Here is a 19785-nt window from a genome sequence, read left to right as displayed (position 1 = left end):
TAAAAATTTAAATTATTTTTTCCGCACTTTTGTAGTCACAAAAATAAATAAAAAGATCAACAATACCTTATTTTTAATTTTAAAAAATAATGATACTCATAAGTTTTACAATTTTACTATTTTTTCTATCCGCTAAATCGATAAATGCTGAATGTACAACACAAAATATTTGTGAATGTGGTAAGTAAAATATAGATTCTAATGATTTTAAGAAAATAAAAATTCTTTGTCATTTTTTTTTCAATGACTAATTTTAAAAATGACATCCTTCTTTTATTTTGTAGTTTACAATGATGGGTCTGGATATAGCTTCAAGAATCTCTTAAATCCTGTTAATTCTAGTATGAAATCGTATGTTGGAACTGAAATTCAAATTTTCTTTAATCCATGCTACGACTCAAAAGATCTTCCAAATTTTCCTGAAAATACTACAAATGACTGTAAAGATGGCTTTACATTGTGTATTTATGATGTCTCTGAAAAACATTCTTTTGTTTTGGGATCAACAAAAGATACAAAATTTAAAGAGGAAGGAGATCAAATTTTTATGACATTTGGAACTAGCAAGTAAGAAAAAAAGAAGATACTTGATTAAAAACTTTTGACATGTTGTTATCAATTTTATTTTCAGCATATCATCTACTATACTTCTACAATGTACACCTAATTCAAAGACTTCAATTCTTTACGCTCCAAAAGAAACAAATAGAAATAATACGAATTTAATATTATTTAGTAGCAACGCATGTGTAAAGCAGATTAAGCAAATTGAAGCTCCTGGATTTTTTTCAACTTTCTTCCTTATAGCATTCATTGTGCTCTTGACATACTTAATCATAGGAATAGTTTATAATTACTTCTTTGTTGGAGCTCGTGGATACGAATTGTTACCAAACTACGATTTCTGGTGCAAATTATGGACATCAATCAAATTAGGATTTTATTTTGTGAAAAACGGATTCCGTGTTTTGCCAACAGAAGATAGTTACGATGCTATCTAAAACTTTCTAAACAGTAATCGTCTTGACCAAAAAGTGTGAATTTCATCAAGTCTGAGTTCTGAAGTCAGAACATTTTTTTTGTTCTTAAATTCTAAATCATTATGCTTGTTAATGCTAAATGCTTTACTGTTATGATCAAAATGTTTTCATTCATAATCGATGTTGAATTTAAATGAATAAATTGATATTTCATTTTTAATTTTTTTTTCATTTGTTCCTAACCGTCTTTTTAGATTTGAATATAAAAAAATATTATGCACACAGGTGGGTGAATTTATTTAAATTTAATGTTTTTATGCTCATACGTAATGTTTTAGACTTACCCGTGCTGGTTTTGTAAATTCTCTAAATATTTTAGATTGAAAATTGATGTAAATATGAGTTGTCAATAGTTATAAGTATTTATGCGGTGCGAATAGTGAGAATAATAATACTGTTCAGAAAACTGAACGCGTCCCCATGTTTTTCAATAAAGATTGAACCTATCGACTTACGTGATTTTTTTAAAAGACGAAAATTCCGGAAAATTATTGGAAAAATTCATGTTTACTACTAAATTTTATTAAATTAAAGTGTACAAAATCAATAAAGTAACTATTAAATGGAATGAATTAGAGTCTAAATTAAACATTCAACGTTGAAGAAGCAAATAATATCAAAATTCCTCAAAATAGACTTGGAACATCGATAAAAAAGATATACAGATATGGCAAAATATTATGAAAATTCTACAGTTTTCCAATATAATATGGAACAGATATTTCAAGGCTTTTGGCGCCGATACCCGAACCCATATTCAAGTCATGTACTGTCTGAAGATACACTAGAGCGACAAGTTACTAGAGAAGGAAAATTGTACTCAAAAAGACTAATAACGAAGACTAATAAGCTACCGAAATGGGGAGAAAGATTCTTTAAAGCAAAATCTGTTTGTATCGTTGAGGAATCACTAGTTGATTTGAAATCAAAAACTCTAACAACTTACACAAGAAACATAGGATTTAATAAAATAATGGTAAGAAAATTTTAGAACCTATTTTCTAGAAAATCCGCGATCAATACTCAATGTTTACAATTTTCTTCTCCTATAGAATGTTATCGAAAAGGTGGTCTATAGAAGTGATGGACCAAAAACAATAGCATATAGGTCAGCATGGATAGATTCACAGGTTTTCGGATTTGCGTCTGCAATTAAAGCTTTTGGTTGTGAACGATTTAAGAAGAATTGCCAGAAATCTGTATGTATTAACTTGTTTACTACTTCTTTTTTCCCGATAACAAGGTCATAATTTATTTTTTCTTACACACTCCTTCATTCTTATCGTTAAGGCTCTCGGCTTCAATTACATTCTTGGTATACTTTTCCCAATGCATAATCAGCACGCAAATATAGTTCAGCATGATGTGGCGCAAAAGTTCAAGGAAGCTGCAAAGCAAATGAGTGAACATGTAAAGGAGCAAATATATGAAGCATCACATTACAATATGAACCAGAATTAAAATGAAAACTACTCTTCGTACTGTCCATCAGATCAGATGGAAATCTAATGATTAATTGGTTTTACAATAAATAGGGCCTTTTTCTGAGTTTCTAGTTCATAAGTACAAAAAAACTTATATTAATAATAATTACATTCAAGTCATGAAATGCTGAATTCGGGAATTGTAGGTAGAGAAAGTATTATAAAATTCAATGGAAATTAGGTACTGTCTAATGTCATTCCATTCAATAAGAATTTATGTAGATGTTTTCTACAGCAACCACTTAAGTCTTTTCCAAAAAAAAAAAACATAAAATAAAAAAATCACGCAATCCACCTTTTTAAAGTTCTTATATCTAAAATAGATTTAATCTTTAAAATTGCATAATATACCTAATTTGTTTGGTCTTTAAATGTTTTTGTTATTTTATAATAATCTAGTTTTTCTTTTTTTTATTTTATTTTTAGACTAACTACCTAAAATGTATGAAACATTTTTTGTATTGCCTAAAAGTTTGCGTAAACAAATTTTCAAGATTAAAATTCAAAAGTAATAGAATCTATCCAAGATTGTTTGATTAGCTGCAATTCCTTTCCATTCTCAATATTCATTTTGAGGGTACTATCGCTATTTTCATTCTCACGAATCACTTCGAACAATTTTTCAGATTTTTGGCATACAATAAATTCCTTTGATTTCGTTTGAATTGGACAACAGGATCGAATGTGAAGATTTGTGCTATTCTTAACGATGTCATTTGCAAATCCAGCGCGAATCATCCCGTCTTTGTGTGAAATTTCAACTTTACTATCACCGGATAGTTCTGCAAAATGAAGCATTGTCCTCTCTGTCGCGATTCGTCCATTGAAAGTACCTGAGAATCCGACTGTATTAAAAACATGTCCACTGCAATCAAACGTTGAATCGCCATGAAGATTTTTCAACAATGCTTCAACATATGATTTAATATGAATCTTATTAGTGTAGCAACTATCTATTCGAACTTTTGGTGCTTCTGCTCTAATTTGATCACTTTGACATTTGACAATATTAATCAATGATGTTTCGCCATTTATCATTGCCTTCAAATCAATATCATAAGCATAAAGTGTATCAATAGTAATATCACTAGCTTTAAGAGCTACTTCCTCGCATCTTGAATGCTGAACTTTTATTTTTCCATCATTTGTTACTGCCGATATTCTGTTGACTTTTGGTAGATTATCAAATTTAAAATCTCCTACGGAATAAATAAAAAACAAAATAAAGGCATGATGATAAGGATGTTTATACTTCGACTTTTGACAATTTTAATGATCCATATCGACATATATGACACTTTTTTACTGTATACAAACCTTTAACAGCACTGGCATTTATTTCTACGCAATTAAATAAACTAATTGGAAGCTCCACAATAAATGTCATGTCCTCCGTCGTTTCGAAAGTTTCTAAATTAAACTTCTTTTCGGTTTGTGAGATTTTTGCCACTGAATTAAGTTTAATTAAGTTTTTGTCGCCATCTAAAACTTCCACTTTAATTTGACTATCAGATTCAATGCAATCAAATTCGGGCTTAATTTTTACAGACTTAACTCTGTCTACATGAATATCAATAAATGATACATAACTCCGATAAAAATGCTTAATTGTATTATAATTAAGGGCTCTTTTGAGACGGAACATTTTCAAAAATAATATTTAAAATATACAATTTTTGATAATACCTAATCACTGTTTTGAGAAGATTCGTCTTGTTAGGTCAGTGAATCTATTGATGTTGTAAACATTGACTTTTTGAAATTTTATTAAATAATGCAACTAAAATTTTGGCAATGCTGTTTAAACCTTTACAATTTTTAAGACTAAACCACTCAGTTATCAGGACCTGTCAGATGTTAGAACCCATTAATTCTTGCACAAAATTATTGAGAGAATTTTCGATTGCTCAGAGTTGCTCAAAAAAGAAAAATATAGTCGAGGCGCTTTTTGTCAGTAGATATTAATAATTCCATCGCCGCACTTTGTATTTGTCTTCATTATTCATGTTCTGTTCCTAGCAATTTTCGTGTTTTAATTAATTTCTCCTGAATTAATTGGATTTGGTAGGTAAATAAGCATTCATATAGCTAACTTTCCATCCTGGATTCATTTTTAATGATAAAAATAGTTGACATAATACATATTTTATAGATATAACGGAAAATTGATTACCTGTTGATTTTTTGTACCGCCAACTCATCATATTTAATAGATATAAAGGACCGTAGAAGAGAATAAAATATGGCTCGTGGAAGATATAATAATAGCAAAGACAAGCTCTCTCGAAAGGAAAAACAGGAATTACGCAAAGAAAATGAGAAAATTCAACAACAAATCAAAACAATTGTACTGCCGACTCTTCTTGTTGTCATATTCCTAATTTTCGTTTATGTTTTCATGAAAACAAGAAGTTTTACAAACATCGCAAGTGAATTTGATAATGAGAGTGGTGAATTTTAAGCTAAGCAGTTGAGAGCCATTCATGATGTCACCGGTGCAAATATGTTTTAGATAAAAGAAAATATATAATGTAATGTTTGTAATTGAAAGTAACTAACACAATCTGTAATAATGACTAAAAATCCATCCAAAATATTAAGTCCTTAAATGTTTCCTAATGTCATGCACGAATTTTGTATAAAATAAAAAATTTATAAATGAGAAGCAGGTTTTCTATTAAATTTAATCAAATCTTTTTTATATGCTTTTCAGTAACTCGTCCTCTAAGTTTTGTGAATTACCTAAAATCAATACTTGCAAAATTCTTATTTCCAACGAATTTAGATCATTTGAAAGTGAAAACGTGTTCAAAAATTTCTCATCTTTTTTGACATTGAGAAATGAAACATGTGTGCGACATTCTTCGTTCATACCTATCTGAAATTGAAAATGTGTACATTACAGGTATTTTTTGTAAAAACCTTAATATAAGATATTAAGATATAATACAAAAATTTTGTCGTTTTTAACGGTCAAAAATTTGAATTTTTTGAAAACACTAACACGATGATAGAAAATTGTCAAAATTTGGTTTAAAAATTTTTCTACTTACAGAAAAATTTTGCTAGTACAGATGCATAACAAACGCTAATCTTTACTAAATGCTAAGATTGCTAATCTTACTAGTAAAGGTTAAAATTGAATGAATATATCATTTTCTGTAAAAATTTTTACAAATTTTATTGTTTACACCATCAAATTATTCCATTGTATTCTATGCAAAAACATATGATAGTGTTAGTAATTTTTAAAAATTTATCGGTCACTTTTTCGTTTGACAACTTGTAAATAGTTTACATTTACGTACAAAATTCTATTTGAATGATCTAGGTATACATCTTGACGTAGTCAAATAAAATAAAAGATACAGGAGTCTTGCAATTAATTATTACATATCAATTTTTGTTTTATTAAATTTTTCATTATTTTTAAATATGTACACACTTGCTTCAGCTTCTTAATTAATTTCATATAAGATATAAATTAAATTTCGTATTTTGCTTTACAAATAATTTTCCATATTTTTTTATTTTTTTAAAATCGACAAAATTTAGCGAAATCAATGACTTTTTGGTTTTCCAAATTCCTAAAGAATGAAAATTCTAAATTTTAAAATGACTTTTTTTATTGTAAAAATGAATTTCTAATCCCAGTTTTTAAAATTTTGATCAATTATTTTCGAAATTGTACATACATAGGCAGTAGATTAATAATCTCGTGTTATTATTTTCTTACTATTCATTTCTCGAGGTATTATCAGATAATTATTTTAAATATATTACGTCCTTCTAAAATGCATTAAAATTCTTTTTATACAATATCCTAGTAATTTCATTTGAATCATGTTCTTTTCTGGCACTAATATTGTGATGTTTGAGTAAGGGATCATTCACTAATGACATCCTATCATTTGTGAAAGAACCTTTGTTCATTTAAGTATATTCTATGTTTTTGAATGAATAAGTTTGTGGGAAGTTGTGTTTTACGCAGTCTGAATTTTGAATGAAGACATCAGTAATGCCTTAACATTTCGGTACAACGTTGTATTTAATATTTTGTTCATACAATACTGATACTGCACTGATTGATCGTTTGCAAAATTTTAATAAGCTTTACCATTTAATACTACCTTAAAACATTTATTAAAAGTTACATTTTTTTGTTTCTGTAAAAAGATTAATCTACACAATCATACGAGCTTCTCAAACATGTCCACCATCATTGTCTAAACTTTCTATAAATATTTCACTATTCACTCGCACATTTTTACGTTCCTAGATAGAAATATGATGAAAACAGCTATCTGATTAAAAGATATACATTTAATGTTACAATTTTTTTAAAAGAATGTTTCAGTAAAATTGCTACACAAATTGACAAGTCATTCATAACTTATAATGACCATGGAATTCTTTGTCAAATCTATTGACTGGCCATATCAAAAATCAATTTCAAATACTATATCTTTCTATAAATTAAAAAAAAAAGTTCAGTCAATCGCTTACTTCATGATCAAAATCCTTGTTGTTAATGAATCAATACTTTCATTCAGTTACTGTAATCACTCGTTCAAAAACACTATACAATAAAAATTTATACTTCGTTAAGTAATTCGTAAAAAATCACAGTAATTCAGTGATGGCATTGCTAATAGAGCCACCAAACCATGCCATCACAATTGGCAAGAAGTATGTAAAGATAAGTCGTTTTGTTTTCCATGATGATGAGGCAGTTGATGTTTTTGCTTCTCGCGTTTCATCGATGTCCGGATCACGGTCTTCTTTTGTTTCGTCTATTGAATTGAAATTCATATCGTTATTGTTCGTATTAAGATCAATATTATTGTTGTTATTGCTAGGTCTTGTTCCAGACGAGGGAGTGTCTGTTGAAAATGTAACTGGACTTTCAGGATCGACGAATGTAATCCCTATAAAATGGAAAAAAATATATGTAAATAATCGTGTGATGAAAATTTTGGCTAAGTTTCTATTACCTGAACCATCTTCATCGTCCTCGTCATCAATACCACTGCCTGAGCCGCTTCCTGATTCCTCAGAACCATCATCATTATCAGGCCACTCAACGTCATTTCCATTATAAGCATTTTTCAAATGACTGATTGTCGTTTTGAGAGTAAATAACTGCTGTGCAACGATCTGAGATTGCCGCGTGGGCATAGTATCATTACTTTTACTTGGGATGTATCTAAATACAGGATGGATTAGTATTCTAATTTTCAGAGCAATTGAAAAATATCACTTACCGGTTAATGCCTACTCCATTCCAGCATACATCATTGTCTCTACTTGGAGTAAAATCGTCATTATTGCATGCTGTGTACGGAAGATTTGACCAAAATTTCTTAGTATCTTTCACTTTTTGACGAATTTCTTTGACTAATTTATCCAAAGCTGACTCTCGAGAATCAGTTTTTCCAGTGTATTGTCCTCTTGCGCTGCTTCTGTTAGAATTACCACTTCTTCCACGATTACTTCCTCCTCGATTTGCTTGATATTCATTACGAGGAAACTTCATTGGCTCAACATTTATTTCTTGATTTCTGCCGCTACGATTAGATTGATTTCCTGGATCAGCATGTCGCCTTACTCTCTCGTTTGGATGTGGAACTTCTTTACTATGTTCATCATCAAATGATAAGTCAGCATTTCGACCAAGTCTAGGTGTACCACAACCACTATAAATTCTCTTACTTATATCACTGCCGGATTCCTAAATTAAAAAATAATTTTGTTTATGTTGTTTTTCTGTTTTTAAATAATTTATTAATTTTACCTGAAAATTCATGATTGCTTCCGAAATTTTGATATTAATTGGCTCAACTACCATAACAATATTAAAAGGTCCCAACAAGCGATCTGACACTTTTTCCATTTGTACGATAAAGTTATCCCATTCTGTATCCAATTCAGCATACTGCTGCAAGCATCCCTTCATGACATTAATGCAATATGCCTCGCATGGTTTTTCTTTATGACCTCCACACGTGCCACAAACAGACATTTTAGTCAGCGATGCTGTACATTCATTTAAATGCCTAATTGTCATCATATTTTTAGCTACATCTGCTGCTGAACTTAATGCTTGTACAAAAGTTCGTGTAGCAACGAAAGAGCGTTTTACTTGAACAGATAGTTTATCGGGAACATCACCAAAAGGCTTAAGATCCTTCATCCGCTCACTAACACAGGCTAGATATCTATTAAGGAAATAAAAACCAATTATAATTAATATCAATAATTTCAAAGAATTATTAAGTCAAGAATGACATTTCAAGATTCTTCATATGTACATCCATAACTAGTTTGTTAAGAAAATATTTGATATGTTAGTGACACTTACTCTTCATTGAAATCATACTGCCGATTAATTACGGTAAACATTTTTTGATATAGTTGGTTGAAAAATTTGTCCATCATTTCTGTAAGATCTAGTTTACCGCGAAGGAAATAACCTTCGAGCATAACAAATAAATCGTTGAAAACATATGAATTCTGCTCATAAATCACACCATATGTCTGCTTAAACATTTGATGAAATCCTTCTTTAGATTGTTGTAATAATGTTTTGAAAAGTTCTGTTTATAAAAGAAATAAAATGTTGGATGTACATTTAATTTGCAACATAAAATCTTATTAGGTGTGATAATATTTTTTATCGAGAACGTATATCATCATCTCATGCATATTAATACATTTCATTAAAAATTTATTATGTCCATATGATTGCCATAAATTTTTCATTTCCATTTTCAGAGATGTGCGAAAACAAGAGAAGCAATCGTTATTCTTGATTTTTTTCCAGCAAAGTATATAGCATCTAAACAATATGGATCTAGACACATCATTATCTAATATCATTTATAAATGCTTTACAATAATAATCGCGATGTTTATTGTTAGAAGTTCTAATACAAACTGATTTTTTTTTAAGAAAAAGGGGTTTTCAACTGTATATAATAAATATTATTTAAATCTCAAATGAACGTTATAACACACCTGATTTTCTAGACTTTAAGATTCCATTCTATTGAACGATTTCAATACTATAAACAAAAGCTTCTATTGCACGGTTTCTGATTTTTCACTGCTTATTAAAACAATGAATCATCGAAAATTCAGATAATTAAATTATTAAAATTAGAGATGCTACGAAAATTATCTCATTACGTCTTCTTTTTTTTTTGATTTGATGATCTGCTTGAATACATTTAATTTTCTACGGCGATTCTCTATGGAATTGTGTGTACATACTTTTGTATATATAATAAACAGAAGAGTTATTTTAGGCACAAAAAATGTGAGAATAAACCAATGTTACTATTTGAATGCTTGGTCTTTTATCTTTCATCGCTTCAATCTTTAATTTTATTTAAATTTACAGCAATAAATTTTTTTTGTACCTTAAGAGTTCATTGTATCTTTTTTAGAACGTAAAAATACTTCCTCGAGTACCTGTATGCTAAATTCTATTCTCAAATAGAGCAGTAAAATGCAGTTTTTAAGCATCCCAAAAAGATTTAAAATCCTCCATTAGTCAATAGAACAATGTCAATATTTGAAGCAGAAACTTAAACCTTCTTACTTTAAAAAACATGATTAAACATGCCCAGTATTTCGACATTTTTTGAAATTCAGGAAGCATATTATTGAACCATAATAAGAAGCTTTAAATTGCACAAAAGATCATTCCATTTTTTAGTTCTAAAAATATCCCTACCCCAAAAATCTTAGTATAATAGTATTAAATATAAATTAAAATGACCATAAAAGTCCTTTACAAATTTGTATCCACAAAGAAAAAAATGTATGATGGATTACATTCATCATCAGTTCCTATAGAAAGTTTTTGTACACACATTACACGGCAGACCCTCCACATTACAATTTCATTTTCTCATTTTATGGAATCTGAGTTGAGAAATTTTAAAATAGTTTTTTTTTTTTAAAAAAAATGGAAGAATTAACTTCATCTAATAGTAAATTAGTGTATATGTTTATTTAAGATAAATAGAGAAAAAAAGGAGGAAAAAAATATTTCATTAACATCACGCATTAGTGTTTAGAATTCCGATCTCAGTAATATTAACATGCATGGCTTGGTGTATATACACTTTAGAATAGTATATAAAGATAATGGTACTTTTTATGGTCAATTAAACTGTAGGTATATTTTAAAGAAGAATGAGATGTTATAACGGACAATTAATATATTGGAAATTGCCACAGATTTCTTTGAAAATAGGAAATAATGGACTTAAGTCTATAACACCTTTATTATTTTCTAATGGAATCTTAATTTTAACATGATGAAAATTTATAGCAATTATATTGGACTTATACAATAGATTAATATTTACCATTAAACTTTTGAGCTCGTGTCTGCAGCGTTGATGACATTTTGCTTACGGAATCACGAATCACTCTCTCCATAGCAGTCTTTGAATTAAATGATAACTTTTGTTCAATATTACTATTACAGCACGATCCATCTGTAGGCACATCACAATACTTAAACTTTATATCTGGAAAAAAAGTGTAAATAAATAAAAATAATTAACTCATTTGATCAGAGGAGTAAGTAAATGTTTTATGTGTAAAGCTGAAGCAATGAAGAAATTAAGTTTGGTACACAAATTTACATAGGGACGGTAAAAAGTAGTTTAATTTAATCAGCTTCTAAACAAACATCTTTTTTTTTTTAAAGAAAACATGCGTTACTTTTTTATGGATGTACCAGTATGTACAACATCGGAAACATAAGAGAAAAATGAATTTAAACCGGTTGACTTTTATCTTTTTTGATAATGGTGATAAAAGAAAGAGTTCTACTTTTGATGTTCACAACTGAATTTTTTATTATAATAGTATAAACCGCTACATTTGATTAAGGAATTGCTGTATGCTGTGACAACACGGTTTCTTTTTCAAAAACTGGATATACCAATCTAAACTTTCGGCTCTTTTTAATAATGTTGATTTTTTAATGCATTGTAATAAATTAGAGACGAGATTCAACGCAAAAATATATTCTTGCTTCGTTGCGCTATATCCAATCGATCCGACTATTTATAAAAATGACATAAAAGTCTTAATTATTCACAATCAAAGTCTTACTTAATTATGTGCGAAAGAATGTATAACTTTCGGTTGATCATAACGGGTCCAGCATTCAATTTGCAGATGATAATGTATATATCTTTTAGTTCAACAGAGTCAATTAGTTTAAATTGGAGCTATTTATAAAATGTTTATGCCATTCTTTCATTCTTGATCTGTAAATTTAGCATTCATTCATGGAATGTATAGAAGATAACCATCGCATTTTTATCTAATGAATTCATTACAAAACACACATTATAAGTGTACATAAAACTACAATTACTGTGTACTGAAGGAGCTCCTTTTGTTTACATTGTGCACATTTTTTTCTATTCGTTTGCTCTTTTAACACTTGAGCAATGAATACTTGTATAAGCAAGTTTGCACGAACATTTATTTCTAAAATAATCTATTTTCTCTCTTTTGCTATGCTACTCATTCATAAATATCACGAGATGTTCTCACTACTACCGGTAAAATATATTTACTTTAAAATCGTCTTTCAATAATGTTAACATGTTAACACTTTATTTATATAGCACAGCATTTGCAGTATTGATTTCATTTTCACATTTTAACAATTTACATAGCTAACTGAGTTTTTATTTAGCTTATTCCTTGCCGGAAATGCTTAGATTTTTTCTTAATCATGTCAGAAGAGTTATTGACATTACTACGAGTAGCTTGATGAAGCATATACTTTGTTCATTTGCTCTCAATAAAGCATTTCCAGACTTATACTTTTAATAAAACAGCATCGCAAATTTTTATCATAAAAAATAAGTACAGAGCAGCCAGATCGATTTCTCAACGAGATTTCATCATTTTCATAACCACAAAAAAGTATGCCCCTTTTTTATTAAATGGTATCAAGTTTGTTCCTTTATAGTCATTTAATTAGTTTTATTACCCCAAGATTGCACATGCTGTATAAGCAAAGGTACTAAAAATCGTTCATAAATAAAGAGGAAGTAGACTGAAATTTGATATTTTCCACTACATTAGATGCTTATTAGTTTTTACATCTTGACTAAACACAATATGGTATTCGCATCATGTTCCGTCCCGTTCCATCCTGAGAATTCTCGATTTTAGAGTAATATTTAAATCTATGAGTAGCAGTCCACAAATCATGAGAGCAGACAAAATACATTCAAAGAGATTTTAGAATTCTTTTTTATTATCTGTGCGCTGCTTACATGTATATTTAACTGATCCTTTTAGTGCCCAAGATATTTTATTATTTAACTTTCTTATTCATGCATTGAGAAAAACTTATCACTAAAACGAATTTCGGAGCAGATGGAAAAATCCCACGATCAAAAAGTTGCTCAACTGCATTCCAATCGGTAACCGCTTCTGCACACCAAAAAAGCGAAGAAAAAATGCGAAAGGAATAAGAATATACAATAAAAAAAGAAAAGAAAACGGATAAAAATTCTTAATAATGTACCTCTTTCTAGAAAATGGTTGTGATTTGTGAATCACCACCATTACTCATATTAAACGAAATGAAAATGTGTTGAATAAATTAGAATGCTACGGCTATGGCTATCACCTTTCAATAAAAGTGATTTCATTCTTTTTTTCAACAGAAACGTAGACAGAACAGATGAATGAAATATATAAAAAAAATTGGCAATCATCACATCATAATGTCAAAAATTCTTAAAAAAGTTATTAAAATACATATCGCATGTATATATCAAAAGGAATAACATGATCTCTACGTGAGTTGCAGTATCTATTAATTCAAAACTTTATTAGCTTTACTTATACATATGCACTTTTGAACATACATGAACAGTCATGTTCTAGTCAGTCATAGACCGACAATGTAATACGAGAACTTGAATGACCGGTATTCCTTATTGTATCTAGTCATTCGTTTTCATTCTTCTAAAGTTTTACTCATCTTTCGCTATTCCACTTTATCGCTCAGTTTCTTTTCTTAGAAATTCCGTCATAATTCCAGTATATTTTGCTATAGATTCTATATTTTTGTTATTATATATAGGTATTTATTTGATTTTAATTGATTTTTTTCACAATTTATTATTTCCATAAACATTTCCTAAGTACCTTTTGTCTTTGCACTTCTTTAAATCGTCGTTGATTATTTTTTTTAAATGAAAAATGTGGTTAGCAAGTGAAGGATGCAAACTAAATAAATTAATTTCATCACTTTCTGTTTCAAAACCACATGAATTAAAAGGAAAATAGCTTTTGGTTTCTTGATTGCTCATAGCTTTATTCTTTTCTTCTTTAAGAGCAATTTGTGAGATCACATGAGGGATAGCATTTGAGTTATAGTGTGCTAAAATTTCAATTTTAGGACTGGTTTATTTTATGTTAATCGTTGCCTAAAAATAGTATTTTATTAGTTTTTCTAGAATTTATGGCCGGCTAAAGTAGAAAGTTATTAATTCTTAATAAATTGAGCTTCTTACGAAAGAATATTCTTTTAAAAATGGGATATATCCAAAAATTTCGTCCATCAAAACTTGGACTAATTTGGAACCAATCCAAAATTATTTAACAATTAGAATATTAGCTTATTCGGCTACCTTTAAAATAGAGAATCAAATAAGTTTTGTTTGATCAGTTTTATTGAATTATTGGCGTCTCACATAATCTTAAATCATTAAATTAGTCATAAATTTGAAAATTAATAAATTTAATTCTATTCATATTTCATTTAAAAACATACGTGAAGTTGGTTGCGAATGAAAATTTTGAATTTCGAATAACCATTAAAAATCAAATTGATTCATTGAAAATCAAACTGATCATCTGAGATTCTCAAAAAGTTTTAAGCTGGACTTAATTTGCAGAATGATTGAGAGACAAATAATTCCGAAGAAATGTTGATGTCACCTGTGAAGAACCCCATAGGAAAATAGCCAAATGGCATTAAAATCTTTTGGACGAAACTAAAAGCTATCAAATATTTTAATAAAAATGGAATTGCATTAGAATTCATTTAAAAGTTATCGAATTTAAAATGGCATGAAAAACACATTAATTAATTATTTATTCAGCAGGATAATTAATTTAAATTCAGAAGAAGATGAAGAAAATGCATATTTAAGACTACTTTTTAAGATATCAAAGACCGATGATTTTGGAAATCTTTTTGACTTGATTATGAAGGTTATAAACTCGTTCGCCATTAACACTTGTTGAGTTATATTAAAATGGCACGTTATAAATAATACTTTGACACTTTAAATGGAAGAAAAAAAGAAATATCATCATTATCTCATTTTCAGAATGTATTTTCAATGTATCCGATTGCTACCTCAAGCTATTTTGCATATTTATTCTAAAGAATAAAATCAGATTTCCCTTTCACATAAATATTATACTTTCGATCGCATATTAGCATCATAAGGTAATGAAACAAAATTTTTGATCATTTAAAGTCATTAACCATTATGGTATCTTCAATCTTTCTGAAATTTACTTTTGAACGAAAAAGACATGAGAAAGAAGACGAAAATAAAAAAAAATTAAAAATTGCTCGACCTTACCGAACGACTTTAGCGCATTTTTGCACGTTTCAATCGAATTGGAAACCATATAGAAAATAATATTTGTAACGTTTATATAAAATTCAAATTTCTGAGTAAAATTTTCATTCGCAACCAACTTCATGCATGTTTGTGAAATTACAAGTGAAATTATCGAATTTAGGAATAACTCAATAAAACTGATAGAACAAATCTTATTTGGATCCTCTACGATGTCTGGGTAATGAGTTTTTAACGGCAGGGAACCGATCGACCAGAGTAAGTCTCTTACTAAGCTCTCTTTTTCTCAAAAATGCGTTAAAAAAGCTAATAAAATTCTTTCGTCAGTTTGCTGAAATTCTGATATAATTTTAAGATGGTGATATCTAATCAATTCAGAGATTACATTGAACTTTCAAACTATTGTAGAAACTCATTTATAAAATGCCAAAATCTCACTAATACTTTATTTTTAAAAAATTCAATTCTTACACTTTGCCAACTCTTTTAGAATTTATTTTATATTAAAATGATAAAATTATTTTGCATAAAATTAAAATATTTTAATATAGAAATATCTTTTTTATGGCTAAAAAAATATGTGGGATGATAAACATCTTTTTAAAGGAAAAAAAGACTGTTTGATCTTGCCGCGTCTACCGATAACGATAATTATATTTCGTTCTAATGTTAAGCTATTTAAGAAAAATAATAATGTTTCCATCCTTTATTGATAATTAAATTAATTTTCTCTTAATGTTATTCTTTTGACATACTTTTAACTTATACGCAGCATTTGTATGGATTCGGAGACCATGCTTCAGTACCCAGCTTCTGAGTATTTCTGAGAAATTTCCAAATTTCATTACGAAAATCAATACGTTAGCAACAAGCTGCATTTTTTTCTAGAATGTAAATCATAAAGAAATGGTAGCAAAATGTGCTGAATTGTGAAATTTTTATTTGTCAAGAAAACAATAGAAAAAGAACAAAATTGTTTGAATAATCTTGTAAACAATCAATTGAGATTTTGCACCATTGGACTTCTTTTTGAGTAAAATACTTCCCAAATAATTTTCATGATTAAGCTATTAAAAAAAATTGAAATCAAAATTATTTTCTTAAAGGTGGTGCCTACTGGTGTGCTTTATTTATTTCATAGTTTCAATATTTTCTTTTCTTATGGTCACTGAAGCAAGAAGTCAAGAGCAGTCTTCACAGTGTGTATACATATATTAACACATAGAAAAAAAAACTTGAACCGACTGTTGAATTTTGACTGACCATAATATTAACGGAGTTGACTATTGTATCCAACCAAGCGTAATGGAATTCGAAAAGACTTCACAGAAGAAAAAAAAGAGGCAGTTATCACTAATGACATTAAGATAATAAATGGAACACACGCATCTTAGGGTCACCTACCACTCAATTAATTCTTTGGTGTGTTTAGGCTTGATTTTATTGAGGTTTGTAAGATATTTGTGTGAAGCTAATTTTTTTTTTTTGGTAAGAATCAAGACTTTTTAAAATTCAGTATGAAGGTGTCAGAAGATGGCACAACTTATCAAAACTTATTTTCGTCAAATCATCATCATCATCATCATCACTATATTGTGTCAAATTTTGTTAAAAGCATTAAAGGTAATTTTCAGTTTATTTCATTACTGTTCGTTACACTATAATAATATATCTCACATGATGATGAGAAAGGGAGAAAAGGCAAAGAGGAATTTAGAAAAGTAATATTAATAATAAGAATAAGAATAGCCCTACAATAGAGAAACTACCTGTCAAAGAAACACATGCCTTAGATATACTTGTAGAATAGTGTGAGATTGGGAAGAAAACATTAGTGTGCAGTGTGTCCGCTTCTATATTTCTTTATACTGAATCCACAGAAAAAAAAGTACATTCTTAACACCTATTTCATTTTGTGCCGTATACAATTAAGAAAATAATACAGACCCACTGTGAGTTATATTGAAAGATTCCAAATTTTTATAGCAATTATGTTTGAATACATTCAATTGATTCAATTTATTATTGAATGTTTTCACATTTGCGTATGTAAGAAGAAGTCATTTCCATTACGTCTTTGCATGATTTTTCATATTTCGCAAGATTAATGAGTAATATATTGACGTTTTTCTTCTTTCCTTTATGAATTCCATAGCAAATCCAGTGCAGTATCTGACTATGTCTGAGAAAGGAATTGAGTCATCCAGTATAGAAGTATAGTAAATGTAAACAAAAAGATTTTTAGTTTATTTAGACAGGATGAGTGTTGGTCAATATTGCATCCTCGCAGATTCATATGAAAAGAAATCCAATAAATGCAGGAAAATAAGATATTTCTGCTATTTTACGATACATTCAGAACTTGTTACTTTTCTCAAAACTGAATAAAAAAGAAATATTTCTTTTTTTTTACAATTCTCTTTTTATTATTCCATTCAACTATAGATAATTCATCTTCATTCTCTCTAATGTTTTCCGCTTTTTACTCAGGGTGCTCACTGCTTTGCACAGTCAGCCATAAGAATAAAAATGCTAAAAACGAAATAGAGAATGAAGGAAAGAAAAATTAAAGAATGAATTTTTCCCTTCTACATTGATGCATTTCTTGTATACATGTACCACTAATACATGAAGTGAGTGGACATTATAGAGAATGCTGAGGCTATAAGAAATCTTCTTTGAGAAGGAAAGAAAAGATATAAATGATGACTGTAGTTGTTGCAATGATCTTCAATACATGGAAAAATATCGTTTGCTTTTAGATACCCCGAAAAAAAAATACGAAAGGAATGCATTTTTAAGAAAATAAAAAAAAAGTACAAAAAGCGAGGATGAAAGAGATTTCTCAGACAGTCATTTTACTCGTTTGGCGCCTTTCGATCACTGTGTGGAATTGTTTTGTTTTCAGAAATGTATTTCTTCATTTTTTTTATATTGAGAATTCTTGTTTGAAATACCCAAGAATAAAAAAAAGAGATAATATAGAAAACAGAAAAGAACTGGAGGCAAGAATGAAAGTTCGTGCGAAAGAATTTGCAACCATCAAAAACACTTTTAAAGTTACACACATTATTAAATCCAAAAAAGAATGAATGAAGGAAAAGGAATTACCGAGTAATTTAAGGTCAACGAGCTCCGAACGTTTAGCCCATCATGATGATGATGATGATGATAATATTAATTAATAATTAAAATATTTGAACATTTATTCTCACATACGCAATGAAATTATAACACCTCGCACGTCTTTTTCCCCCAGCGTAATAATCCAAGATTAGATATCGTATTCTAATTTTTTTTTTAAAAAAAAAGATAAGTCATATCGGTATTTTCATTCACACATGGATTATAGGTCAATAGAAACTAACCATTTAATTTGGTAATTAGAACAAAATCTAGTTTTATCTAATTTTGAATCATTTTATATTTCCCATTGAAATCTCTGTTAAGTTATTAAACTCCCACATTTTGATTTTATAGACACCAAAAAGCAACAGATATCCATATTTTTGTATTTTTTTTTAAAAAATAAAAAAAAAACAACACATTTGCTTGCCGGTAAATAAATAAGAGAGAAAAATAACAACAAGACTAAGGAGAATAATGATGAATTGAGAGAGTATAGCAAAAAATAAATCTATGCAGTTACAGCACATTTACATGAGAATAAAGAAGGAATAAAATTCTTGGTACTCACCTTTAATAGGAAATTTTGGTATATCTCTTTCATTGATTCCACGTTGAACTAATAGTTCCTTTATGCCCACACATGTTAATTCATAACTATTGTTTAAATTAGCACTCAAAGAGGCTGGACTTGTTGTTGATAGTGAGGATGTTGAGATTTGAATTTGACTTAATAGTATCAATATTAATATTTGGCAACAAAGGCCATTCATAGAATTTACAATTAATTTATTAGATATGCACATACACTTCATTATTTATATAGCTATTAGATTCTTTAGATTAAATAAACTATTATAATTATAAAAGTAAAGTTTTACTTTATGAACTTTTCTCTCTCCACCCTTCCATATATATTGAATTTTTATGTTACTCCTTAATTTCTATTCAATTTTCACACCAAAATCATTTGAAAAATTGAAATTGCGATATTATTATTCTGCGAACCTGTATGTTTATATTATCTAGGATTGCTATTTTAAAACTCTTTAGCGCATTTATTGTATAAAAATTGGATATATTATATTTTTTTAAAAAAAAATTACTAAGAAAAAAAAATCCCGTCTTTTCGGTCCGAAAGTGATATTATATCTGAATTCTTTAAGGAACTAAGATATTTTATAGTAAAAGATGCAAACAATTTAGAATTGTTTCGACATCCGACACAAAGATATCGTATCGACACACTGAATGAAAATCGGCAACAACGTTATAGCATTGAAATTTATCATTTATTTTCCAACATGCACTAGTTACCATAGAATTATAAATTTCACCTGCATCAATAATAAAAGGATAATTAAGTAAAGTTGTTGCAGACACTTTAAATATTTATTTTCTACCTAACATTCATTTTGTACCTGACAATATACTTTCTGTAACGTATAATTTTAAATTTAAAGTCTTCACTCTAGGTTAATA

General features: G+C 28.6%; 4 protein-coding genes and 2 long non-coding RNA genes across 7 annotated transcripts; 4 read left to right on the top strand and 2 right to left on the bottom strand.

Annotated features, from left to right (window-relative positions):
* The first annotated feature begins 44 nt into the window (after positions 1-44).
* Positions 45-1200, top strand: LOC139096052 (uncharacterized). The gene is made up of 3 exons (XM_070647673.1): positions 45-180; positions 285-567; positions 632-1200. The coding sequence occupies exons 1-3, from the start codon at positions 90-92 to the stop codon at positions 999-1001; spliced, it is 744 nt and encodes a 247-aa protein (XP_070503774.1). The 5' UTR covers positions 45-89; the 3' UTR covers positions 1002-1200.
* A 259-nt stretch (positions 1201-1459) lies between these two features.
* prel (preli-like) lies at positions 1460-2874 on the top strand. Its single transcript, XM_070647551.1, has 3 exons — positions 1460-2016; positions 2093-2239; positions 2331-2874. Exons 1-3 carry the CDS (start codon positions 1708-1710, stop codon positions 2499-2501), a joined length of 627 nt encoding a protein of 208 aa, XP_070503652.1. The 5' UTR covers positions 1460-1707; the 3' UTR covers positions 2502-2874.
* Positions 2875-2879: 5 nt separating this feature from the next.
* On the bottom strand, positions 2880-4443 carry LOC139095974 (uncharacterized). The gene is made up of 2 exons (XM_070647550.1): positions 3842-4443; positions 2880-3723 (listed from the first exon to the last, which is right to left on the bottom strand). Exons 1-2 carry the CDS (start codon positions 4167-4169, stop codon positions 3020-3022), a joined length of 1032 nt encoding a protein of 343 aa, XP_070503651.1. The 5' UTR covers positions 4170-4443; the 3' UTR covers positions 2880-3019.
* On the top strand, positions 3349-5189 carry LOC139095976 (uncharacterized). 2 transcript variants are annotated; one of them, XR_011544907.1, is made up of 2 exons: positions 3349-4588; positions 4677-5189. It is a non-coding gene; the product is annotated as an uncharacterized lncRNA (long non-coding RNA). The 2 variants fall into 2 exon arrangements; XR_011544906.1 differs by having other exon boundaries at positions 3349-4592.
* A 717-nt stretch (positions 5190-5906) lies between these two features.
* dlp (glypican dally-like) lies at positions 5907-19429 on the bottom strand. The gene is made up of 7 exons (XM_070647677.1): positions 18875-19429; positions 10903-11067; positions 8886-9120; positions 8319-8742; positions 7789-8255; positions 7519-7730; positions 5907-7452 (listed from the first exon to the last, which is right to left on the bottom strand). The coding sequence occupies exons 1-7, from the start codon at positions 19116-19118 to the stop codon at positions 7148-7150; spliced, it is 2052 nt and encodes a 683-aa protein (XP_070503778.1). The 5' UTR covers positions 19119-19429; the 3' UTR covers positions 5907-7147.
* On the top strand, positions 16704-17586 carry LOC139096056 (uncharacterized). The gene is made up of 2 exons (XR_011544914.1): positions 16704-16800; positions 17333-17586. It is a non-coding gene; the product is annotated as an uncharacterized lncRNA (long non-coding RNA).
* Positions 19430-19785: the final 356 nt, after the last annotated feature.

Source organism: Chironomus tepperi, unplaced genomic scaffold (genome assembly GCF_022539635.2).
Source record: "Chironomus tepperi strain 1889 unplaced genomic scaffold, CSIRO-AGI_Ctep_v1 contig_376, whole genome shotgun sequence".
Taxonomy (NCBI): domain Eukaryota; kingdom Metazoa; phylum Arthropoda; class Insecta; order Diptera; family Chironomidae; genus Chironomus; species Chironomus tepperi.
The sequence above is the reverse complement of the archived record's forward strand: the minus strand, read 5'-3'. Positions and strand labels throughout refer to the sequence as shown.

Excerpts from the sequence above, each read along its gene's own strand:
- dlp (XM_070647677.1), bottom strand. The coding sequence starts at position 19,118 with ATGAAGTGTATGTGCATATCTAATAAATTAATTGTAAATTCTATGAAT. Across the intron at positions 9,121-10,902 it reads ACGAGCTCAAAAGTTTAATG|AACTTTTCAAAACATTATTA; the intron begins GTAAATATTAAT and ends TTTTATAAACAG. Across the intron at positions 8,256-8,318 it reads AAGCAATCATGAATTTTCAG|GAATCCGGCAGTGATATAAG; the intron begins GTAAAATTAATA and ends TTTTTAATTTAG.
- prel (XM_070647551.1), top strand. The coding sequence starts at position 1,708 with ATGGCAAAATATTATGAAAATTCTACAGTTTTCCAATATAATATGGAA. Across the intron at positions 2,017-2,092 it reads TAGGATTTAATAAAATAATG|AATGTTATCGAAAAGGTGGT; the intron begins GTAAGAAAATTT and ends CTTCTCCTATAG. Across the intron at positions 2,240-2,330 it reads AGAAGAATTGCCAGAAATCT|GCTCTCGGCTTCAATTACAT; the intron begins GTATGTATTAAC and ends CTTATCGTTAAG.
- LOC139096052 (XM_070647673.1), top strand. The coding sequence starts at position 90 with ATGATACTCATAAGTTTTACAATTTTACTATTTTTTCTATCCGCTAAA. Across the intron at positions 181-284 it reads ACAAAATATTTGTGAATGTG|TTTACAATGATGGGTCTGGA; the intron begins GTAAGTAAAATA and ends TTTATTTTGTAG. Across the intron at positions 568-631 it reads ATGACATTTGGAACTAGCAA|CATATCATCTACTATACTTC; the intron begins GTAAGAAAAAAA and ends TTTTATTTTCAG.
- LOC139095974 (XM_070647550.1), bottom strand. The coding sequence starts at position 4,169 with ATGTTCCGTCTCAAAAGAGCCCTTAATTATAATACAATTAAGCATTTT. Across the intron at positions 3,724-3,841 it reads AAATGCCAGTGCTGTTAAAG|GAGATTTTAAATTTGATAAT; the intron begins GTTTGTATACAG and ends TTTATTCCGTAG.